The following is a 10,888-nucleotide window of genomic DNA, read 5'->3' as shown; positions in this document are numbered from 1 at the left end:
CTTACTAGACTATTTGGCATGTTCTGGAAACTATATTAAATAACCCAAGAGTATTAAAAGCTGACTGTCCATGCGGCATTAAGATTTTGGTTTGGACTAAAGGTAATAACAAGCGCTTCCTTCAGAAAAAAAACCTAACGGATTTTTTTCCTTAATTTTTATTGACATATTTTGATATTTATTGATACTACGTTTTTTTTTAATGTAAAAAATAAATTACTCCTTTAGACAGGAACATTTCTTTGGTCCAAGAACAATAATTCGTTCACCCAAACTTCATTCTCCTAAAGATTTTCAACTAATTTCTTAAATTGAACACCTTTTCTAAAATCAATACCATGCAGTAAGAAAGATATCCCTAGAGCTAGTTTTCTTATTAATTCCTGAATAAAAATTGTAAGCTGCAATAAGAGATTTTTTTTATTATTATTTACGCCCTGATTCAGTTCCACTTACTCTTAACTGTCAACAATGTGTAAAGGAACAAAAAATAAAAATAAAACAAACTCAGCAATTAAACAAAAAAATTATAATTTAGTTAATTTGTTATTTACAAATACTTTTTTTTAAAAAATATTTTAATAAAGTTTACAAATTACATTATTTACAAATCAGAAATCAAAAAATTAAAAAGAAAGTAGTTATTTTGTGTAAAAAAAAGTGTAAAGAACCAAAAAATATAATTATATTTACATTTATTTACCTTATAGATTTGTAGGTACATTTAAAAGAAAAAAAAAATATTACATATTAGTGCTGTGTAAAGTTATTTACAGTATAGTGATACTTATTTTACAAAATTAGTGGTTCTTCTTAAAAATTAAATTTGCATCCTTTCTATCCTAAACAGAGTCCCCTTTTTTTTTAAAAAAAAACAAAAATACTGTCTCGCATGTTTTTATTACATAAATTTTAATATTTAGGTACTAGTTACAGCATTTGTTGAAGTTGTAAATTTGCTAATATAGTGAGAAAAAAATTTAATAGAATGAATTGTATATTAAATTTAACGCACACTTTAATTAGTGGCTTTACAATAAAATTGCAGTCTTGCTTATTAAGTACTTCAATATTAATAAAATCTTTATTTTATCCTGCTAAATAATTAAATTTATATTTGAAACAGAACTATTTTTCAATATTTTACCGATAAGCTTTTTTTTTTAATTATATTTTATTAATCATTAATAATTTCCTTTTCCAAATAATAATTAAAAATGACAGCACCAAAATTTGTTGATATTCAACAAAATATATGTGTCGAGAAACTTGTTGAAAACAAAAACAAAATAGAAATTACAAAAGCGTAAAATATATAAAATATTTTGCACAATACCTCATAAAAGAATATTTCTTGAAATATTTTCGTAGGTCTTACTTTTTTATTCCCTGTTCAATTCCTTAAAAAATGTATTCTCTTTACTCAATTAGTCCTTCAGTTCATTGTTTAAATTAAATAGCAAAAATTATTGAGAAATTCAGTCAATTTTGTCTTAGATATTAGGTGATAAATGCAATACAATTTTTAAATATATGTATATACGAGGCATATAAGGTTTGTATTAATCATATTAGGATGTATGATGAAGGATGCTTATAAAAAACAATCTGGAGTCTCAGTCCTGAAAGACAAAGACCATTTGCCAATTAGTAAAAAAAAAAAGAAAAGCAATTTAATCGGAAAAATTCGACTAAGAACTTGAAAGCTTTCGCAGATTCTGTGTAACATTGTCTCCAATTCTTTTTCTTAAGTATGAGACACCACATTAGGGCCTTTTATTCATTTCTTATAAATCATTCTAGGATGGAATTTTTCTAAAATAAAATATATTATGAAAGGGATGAGGTTGGCCGTTTCACAGAGTTTAGTTCTTTTAGAGGTAAACTATCTGTATTTGTTTTCCGGAATACAAGAGGTTTAATAGTGCTCACTTAATGTAAGAGGCGACTGAAAGAGATCCCGCTGTCTGGTCAGAATGTTTCTAAAGGCAATTAGATGGTCCAGACAATCATGGATTCTGATGAGAATTCAGAATCAATGATGGAGTCTAAAGAAAAACGGACCAAATTTTCTAAATTTCAGTTATTTTTGATTGTGAACAATCTAGTTTTTACTTCTAATTATTTTTTAAAAGAATCATAATATATGAGCTTGTTTTGGATGTGTTAATTAGAAATTGCACAATCTTTAAGCAACAAATATCTGGGCACTTCGACTTGGAAGGTGGAAAAGATTAGATTAGGTATCCTGGAGCTTCGCCAGTTAGCTTACGCAGCCCTGTGAGTCTATTGTGCCACCTTCAATCATTAGCAACCTCAGTCCAGTTTGTTTTCTTAGAAATGGGAGCCTGGAGAAAAGGTGGACCTTGGTAAAGCTTGAATGGCAATAGTTTCTCTTTCAAGAAGTCCGTTTAAGCTCTCAACATCACCATTATTTCATCTAGCAATGTCTAAAAGACTTGGGCTAACGTAGTTAAGTTTATCAATATCTCAAACCTTGGATTAGCTACCTTCCCCTTGTTTTAACTTTTTGTTCTTCGTTGGTTATGATAATCTAGCAGGGTAAGATGCAGCAACCTTGTTCATGTGGCCGCAAACTCTTTGAGGGGTAAGAAACTAGTTCCACTCAGAGCACCAAAATTAAAAAAAAAAAAGCCTAAGTAGAATTTTATGACTATAAAATTGAGACGGGTGTTTCTTCTGACTCATCATAATATTATGCAACATATACTGCAAATACTGAAGCATTGAAAATCTTTCGGGGCTTAAAAGAAGCTCAGTTTAGAAGATTTTAGAGATTTGCCTTTAATAAAAATTTTTTTATTCGTAATTACGCAAAGTTATTGTGCTATTTCTATTTGCAATATTTAATTTTAAAAAGTGCCAGGATGCTTTCTTTAGAGTGGCTTAAAAATTGAAGTAGAAGTATTCTTGTACGAATATTATTATGCAGTAACTCGGTAGAGTACAATATGAAATTTTTGCAAGGCAATCAGGCTAAACACAGTATCAAGGCATTTAGGCCTATCATAATAACAAGGCACACGCCATCTTAGTTCCAGCAGGCTAGCAGGCTCAGACAATGAACTAGCCTCAAAATGAGAAACAAGTTGGTTAATATTTATAACAAAATATACTCGTATATAACGCTCCATTAATACCTAGAGCGCCTTCCATTGGCACTCTGTTTCTCCGAGATACTATAATGATCCGTATCCGTCAGGTATTTATCATCAGGTGTATAGTGTATTTCTGGTGGTGCGCCGATATTCTTCTGCCAGTGATGTGTCCAATAGTGTTGTCCTCGGGCGACTTCATCCGGACTTTTAACATCACGACATACTGTCACACAGTAGATTAAACTTCCAATTAGTGTCATAAAGCCGAAAATTAAGAACACAATTCCCAGGATCCTAGAAAAAAAATATATAAACATATTAGAAAGTATGTAACATTAGATGTTATGTATTTATTACATGTCTCATAAAGGTGTAGTATTTTTATACCTCCTCGTAGTTATGCAGTAAATAAAAAAAAATACTGCTTAAATAACTCCCTAGAAGCTAAGAAAAGTAAATATAAGAAAAACTAAAAACTGCAGTTTGAGAAAGCGTGCATTACTGATCTCTCGATTTGATGACTTGATACGATGATGACCAAAGTTGGGCGTTATACGTAAGTTTTCCAAACTCCGAATAAAATTCCTTACTTATTTACTCCTTAAATAAGTAATCCCTTCCTACAATGTAATTGAAACCAAACCAAATAGTTAAGGTTCATCTGGGGGAAAAATAGAAATATATTTTATTCACACAGCAGATTTAACGTGATTTTCGGAGGCAAACGTCGATGTATAAACATCATTTTCTAGATAACAGTATTAGGCCCTGAATAAGAGTTAGACGATTAGACTTTATACTTTTAAAAACCATCTTTCTAAAAAGCACTACGATAGTGGCCTCAAGTTATTCTTAGACTGTGAAGATCTAGAGAGTATGATTTTGAGGAGGAAGCTGTTAAAAGCTACTTTAGAGAAACGGTAAGCTCAATTGTGATTTTGTTAGTGGAACCAAATTGTTGCACCAAATGTACCAAATTTCTAGGTTGTATGTCTCCTATTTTCTGAGATTTCTAAATGTTATTTTAATGGTACTTAAATACAAATGCATACATATAAAACAATGAAATATATAAGAAAGTATTCTACTCACCAAACAAAAAACGGTTCGAAAAACTGTATCACAATTACAAATCCAAGAGTGATAAGTATAAGCGCCAGATTTAACAGCAACATTAAACAACATAAACCTTTGGTGTTCGGACAAAATGGATTTGGGGCTGACATGGTTTCAATAACTACACCCCGTTTTTTATCAACTTTGGTGCGCACCGATGTTGAAGCTGCAGATGCTGGACGACTTCTGTAGGAATAATGACTTGGCGGTCGGCTTTGTCTTGATCCTCGGCTATAAAAAAAAAAAAAGTAGAGAAACAATTAAGTTTTAAGGATAGTTCACCGTGGTATTTCGGATAGCAAAGGAAGTTGGAAAGTGTCAGGTCTTGTATACCACACTTTGATTCCAAAAATCTGTATTAGGTCCTTAGTAAAATTTTACTCATACGATTTACCCATGCCTTTGCATAATTCACTAATTGCACTAATCATTATGGTAACGACTGAACCGATATCTACTTTCATTACGTAATTGGATGATGGAATGTTTTGATGCAATGGTTGGCAGAAAAAAAACATAGTTTTTTGCCTTGTTTTTAATAGTTACCACAATAAATTATAGAAGTTTGGAACCATGGAAGATATCTAGTGAATAGAAACATAATTTACCTATATTCCGACGGTGCTCTATAGGCTCCGCTAGTGATATAAATATCAGAACTGGCTTCACCATCAGTGGTCATGTGTGATGGCGGCCTTTGTTCTGCACTCCGACTTCTTCTATGATGATGGTGGTGGTGATGATGATGATGATTTTTTGCTAAATAGTCCACAGATCTTTGACTTTCCTCGCCTAGGAAAAAACAGAATTCCAATAGTTTGAATTTCTATATATTTTAGCTAATGGGTCTATGAGTTATAGGAGTATATCCAACAAACATGTTATAATTGTTTTTATTAATAAACACTTGTACAGAAAAACATTTTGCCCCTTCCCAAAAAAAGAATCTATTCATAAAGAAGTTTCGGTAAGGGAAAATGAATCAAATCAACCAAAGAAAAAATGTTTCGAAATTCTAATTTTAAATAGGTATATTCTTTCGAAAATTTATTCTTTCTTTGCGTAAATTAATTTCAAAAACATTTCTCAGCTAAATCTTTGGATAATTTAGTCCTCCTCTTATGGAGGTGTCATTCACAAAAGGTTGAACATCTTTATATTCACTTACCATCTGTAGAATAACCTCTGTAAGGTTTGACATATCCTAAGGATCCTGTTCCAGGGCTGGCCAGATAATGTCGTTTGCTAACTTTTTTCACCATTTTCGTCAGGAACTTTTACTAATCACCTGGAACAATGAAAGGATGTTGTTTTAGCATTTTATAGCAATTTGTTTGATGTCCACTAGGAGCTTAGAGGGTTATTATTGTTTTATTTTAGCAGGACATTGTTGGATAGTTGAATCGTACTCTAGCACGGACTGTCACGCCCATCTCTAATGCAGAAAATCAAGATAAAATGAGGTAGTTTCTAATTGCGTGCAAGGTCACTCGCTAAAACAAGTAATCACACTACAGATATTGAAATACTGTAAGGCGATTGTAGCCACAGAAAATAGAAGTTAATAATGAGACCACATCCAGCTTTTGTAATAGTTTCAAAATTATTGCCTATTTTTAATTAAAGACGCATCAACTTCTCCGTCATTGGCGCCCAGAGTTCTTTCAATGCTGGTCTCGCGTCTGTTTTCTCATGCTACAGTACCGTTCATCATTGGACAATGAATGAGCAGTAATGGTTTCTAAAAATAGAAATTCTACACGCATCTTGCTTGGATTTGAACCCGGCACTTTGCAGCTAGCTAGTCCAACAGCTACCCTTTCATAAATAACCTTTTGTCTTTACCTTCTTTTGCTTACAGGTAAAGATAGCATTGCGATTATGCCAAATTTTGGATAAGAATGAATGAATGAATGAATAAATCAGATGATTTATCAAAAAAAAAAAACAACAAAAATACACAGATTTATACCAAATAAATGGTTGCCATCTGTCGAGTTGCCTAATTTAAGTTTAATTTATTTAATTTAATTTTCGATGTAGATTTTCACAAAAAATGTTCGTTGTAAATGAAAATCTTCTAGTAATTTGCTTTAACTAAGACTTTACCCAGTATTGTGATCGTGCAGATGACAAAATAGAATTCTCCATCGCCAGATACTTTCACTTGAGCCTTAGTCATCGTGCAAACTTATCAACCTTCATTTCTAGTCAACAACAATGAAGTCACAGCTTTGTCAATTCATAAATGGTATGATATCCAAACCCAACTTTCTTTCACAGTTCTAGGATTCACTAATAACACTTTATTACATATCCTTAACTCTGCAAGAAGTAGATTTGCTATTTTAAAATGTTTATGAGAATTACAAGTTTTAAGATTTCTTCACTGCACGAATTGTCTCTTTAGAAATTGGTTTGTGTTTAAATCTAAACAGGACTTGAATAAGACTAGTCTCCAATTAAAATTTAAAGAAGGATTGGAAATTTTATCCAAAATTGACTGATTTATTTCTTTATCTTAGTTTTTGGTTTTCTTTCTTTTGTAATGGTTCAAATATTTAGTTAAACTTTGTATATACACACTTACTTTTACATCTATCACCTTCTGTTTGAAATCTTCTTCTATTAAACTGCATTTGCTCGCTGAAAAATAGTTATAAAAACTAATAAAGGCTAAATGTTTTGTTTCCTCTACAAAATATTCATGTCATGTACAGCCAAGAGTCAAATAGGAAGCTTCGAGTACCCGTTGGGGATTACCTACATTTCAGGTACTATGTCTTTATCTGACTTTTAATCTGTTTTTAGATCGACATTTCTGCTGGAGAGAGAGCAGAAGGAGAAGAGACGCTGAGTATTTGAGAGAGATAGGAGAGAATGAGAGAGCAAAAAACCCCTCCAGAGAGCATTGAAATCAAATTAGAGTAAGCAAGGAAACGGGTAAAACTAATTGTGACCTGTTTCTCATTTCTCTCCTCCTACGTTTTAAACTGTTCCCTTCCTCTTTTTTTTTTTTACATAATTTGGTCAAATTTTACACTTTAACAAACCATTACCAAATGACATAGAAAACTATTTAATGGTTAATAATGGCCGATAAGTTCCATAGCCATTTATTTTACTTTATTTCCGTTTTCTAGGATATTATTAATTTTAAAGGAATAAATGGCCAACAATGATATTTAAAAATATTTATTTATCACTGCTTCAATGATTTAACGGAACACTCTGTCTCAAAATCTGACTAACGTTGTTGGAAATTGATGATTTATTTTATAATGATTTTGGAATATCAGGGATGAATGACCCCCCAGCTTTAAAACCTTTCCTGTATGTCTGCAATATCGTAAAATATCTTCCTGCTCCAAAATTTTTGCAGTAGCATTTTCTAGTTCTCTCGAACAGATTCATATTATCATTTTAGTGAAGAGTTAAGCCCTATAACATCCTCTATAACAGTTATGGATGAAGATACTTTCATTTATTAACCTTTTCTCCAATTATGTAGACAAAGTAATTTTAGATATTATGTAATCTGAGATCATCTTTTGATAATTAATTATATAATAAAGATAGCAACAGAATATTATAACTGTGAACCTTAATATAAGTGCTTAATATGAGAAATATTACTTATATCTCTCATTCTTTTCAAAGATTGCTAAATACTAATAATTAAGTTTCTGTTTTATGTAACACAATAAAAATTGCAAAATATTTTATGAAAATGATGACTTCAAAGGTTTCACGTTACTTAATATAATTATATTTTTAATATTTATTTTAATGTGGGAATCAGTTTTTAATTATTTTACACTGTTCTCTTTGTAGTTATACTTCTTATAGTTCTTAATTTCGACTAGTGCTTTACTTCTGTATCTTTTTTAATTATTTACTTTTTGCACAATTTCTGGGGAGTAATAAGCCGTAGCTGTTTGTACCAATAACCAGGTTAACTCAATTTTTCTCATTTAGTTCTTCATTCATTGCTCAGACAATAAATTCTCAAAAAACCTTTTCTGGAATCTCTCCAGAAAACGATAACTTAACTACCAAAAAACATTCATTCACCTAAATTACACGATTTTTTGTTTTATAAGCGCAAGTTCTGTTTTAAGGTTTACCTTAATCACTAAATCAATCTACTCAAACAATTACTGCAAAAATCCACTAATTGTAGGTCTGTTAGCCAGGGATACCACCATAAGCCTCCGCTATGCATCATTATATTTCTAGCATCCATGCAGTTGGTAATGCCAAGCATAGTTCTTGCTTATGCGGTCACCTTGACTTCTTCGGCCGGCCAATCTTTCTAATAATGCTCAAAACCTTTTTGACAATCTTCAATTTTTAGAAGGATTCACTGATAATTCTACCCTTCAGCATCAGTTCTCTAATATATCCAGTGTTTTCTGGAGGAGCTCCATTACAATGGTGCAAAATGTTTGTCTCTCAATACCGCTTGCAGTACTCTGAACAGAATATCCTCATAGGTGAAACGGTCCATTTTTGGCCATGTACTTCAGTAAATTAGATATTGATTGCTTTCTAGGTCTCATGATTTATTGATCGTAATCCATTGAAAGATTCAGTGGATTCCCATCTCTTAAATGAAGGTTTTTGAAGAAACTGTATCAACTTTGGTTAGAAGTGAACTTAATATACACATTCGTACATATTTTACTTATCTTTGTATGCACAAAATCTGACCGATCGCAATGTCTATTCTTCCCATCAGTAAGAGTATCTACGTTGACTACTTCTAGATGCTTTCTAGTTCTAACAACATCATCTTAACCAGCATTTACTCGCCGTATAAAAAGTTTTAAGAAATGTACTAACTAGGATTAAAACACAAATAATGTTCACAGTTACAACCACGTGGAGTACACGTGAACCATTCAAGTGTCACGTGTCTGTTTAAATCAAACATCCAAATAGTAGTAAAAAGCAAAACATTCAGTTTAAACTGTTGACAATTCTCTCTTTAATTCCCACAAAGTATAAACAAAAACTATCCTACAGCTTGTCTACAAAGAATACAAAACTGCAAAAAAGAAAAACTACAATAGTTGGTTGTATCAAATTAGTGGAAACTTCTGCTAACTCGCAATTGTTACTAAAATGCTTACAATAGATAAGACGAGCGGATCTCAAGTCTATCCTAGTGATTAATAGCAACAAGTTACCGCTGGCTACGTGTATTTGTTGCTGAGGCAAGATCAGGTGTTGTACAACAATGCTTGATAATCATTTTGAATTTGCAACGCTAATTTACAAAAGATTGGAATATATTATTGCGATTAGCCTTAATGTTGACCGATTTAGAAACTCTAAATGAGATTTCTGCTTTAAAAACTTTCCAATATTTCCTTCTCTTGTTTTGTTTTTTTAAATCAAATTAGCCATGATAGTTATTTTCTTTCGGTAAATCCTGAACTAATAATTGACTTCAATTAATTTTAAATTTGTCCTTCTTTCTAGAATTTTTGTTTTTGTTTTAGTATTTGGTTACAGAGGTTCTTCTTGGAGTCACAAAAACAAAAAACAAAACAAAACAAAAAAGTACACCTGAAGGATGTTGAAGGATCTGCTTAAATTTTGATTAGAAGTGAAGTTTATAGAAATATTCGTACATATTTTACTTATTTTTGTATTCACAAAATCTGACAGATCGTAGTGTCTACTCTTATCGCTGACTACGAGGGTCGTTTAAAAAGTTCGTGCAAAGTCAGAGAGATAGCACTACTGGCGCGTATCGAGGTTATGTTTAGTTAGTAGCATCTCTTGGAAGAACACACACCAAGTTTCAGCCAGATCGGTCTATTTCTTTCTGTTTGGCATTCGTTTGAATCGAGGAAGTCGAGTGATTTTCAAAAAATGGACGAAAGAGAATTTCGTGTGTTGATTAAACACTACTTTATGAAAGGCAAAACGCCTCAGGAGACTAAAGAGAAGCTTGATAAACATTATGGTGACTCTGCACCTTCGATTAGAACAGTTTATAAGTGGTTTCAAAATTTTCGGAGTGGCCATATGGGCACAAGTGACGCTGAACGTTCTGGACGCCCTGTTGAGGTTACTACTCCAGAAATCATTGATAAAATCCATGATATGGTGATGGATGACAGAAGAGTGAAGGTGCGTGAGATTGCTAGTGCTATGGGCATTTCGAATGAACGGGTACATAATATTTTGCATCAACATTTGGACATGACAAAGCTATCCGCAAGATGGGTGCCGCGATTGCTCACGCTTGACCAAAAACGAAATCGTGTGAAGTGTTGCCAGGACGGTTTGCAGCTGTTCCAGAAGAATCCGCAGGACTTTAAGCGTCGTTTCGTCACTGTGGATGAAACATGGATACATCACTACACTCCTGAGACCAAAGAACAATCTAAACAATGTGTTACCAAGGGGGAATCTGCGCCAAAAAAGGCGAAGACCGTTCCTTCGGCCGGAAAGATTATGGCGACTGTCTTTTGGGATTCGCAAGGAATAATCCTCATCGACTATCTGGAAAAGGGTAAAACTATTACAGGTGCATATTATTCATCGTTATTGGACCGTTTGAAAACCGAGCTGCAAGAAAAACGCCCACGATTGGCCCACAAAAAAGTCCTTTTCCATCACGACAACGCACCAGCTCA

The 10,888-nt window shown here is 32.5% G+C and overlaps 1 protein-coding gene across 1 annotated transcript in view; it reads right to left on the bottom strand.

Moving 5' to 3' along the window:
- Positions 1-514: 514 nt before the first annotated feature.
- Positions 515-10,888, bottom strand: part of LOC141449775 (uncharacterized) — an 86,877-nt gene continuing 76,503 nt past the window's right edge. Inside the window, exons 3-6 of the mRNA XM_074119553.1 lie at positions 5,404-5,523; positions 4,844-5,027; positions 4,212-4,466; positions 515-3,413 (exon numbers count right to left, since the gene is read on the bottom strand). Of these exons, the coding sequence (XP_073975654.1) occupies positions 3,155-3,413; positions 4,212-4,466; positions 4,844-5,027; positions 5,404-5,497 (792 nt within the window). The 5' untranslated portion in view covers positions 5,498-5,523 and the 3' untranslated portion in view covers positions 515-3,154. The remainder of the gene's footprint in view (positions 3,414-4,211; positions 4,467-4,843; positions 5,028-5,403; positions 5,524-10,888) is intronic.

Source organism: Rhodnius prolixus, unplaced genomic scaffold (genome assembly GCF_049639745.1).
Source record: "Rhodnius prolixus isolate KJV_2025 unplaced genomic scaffold, Rpr scaffold_1, whole genome shotgun sequence".
NCBI classification, from domain to species: Eukaryota; Metazoa; Arthropoda; class Insecta; order Hemiptera; family Reduviidae; genus Rhodnius; species Rhodnius prolixus.
The sequence above is the reverse complement of the archived record's forward strand: the minus strand, read 5'-3'. Positions and strand labels throughout refer to the sequence as shown.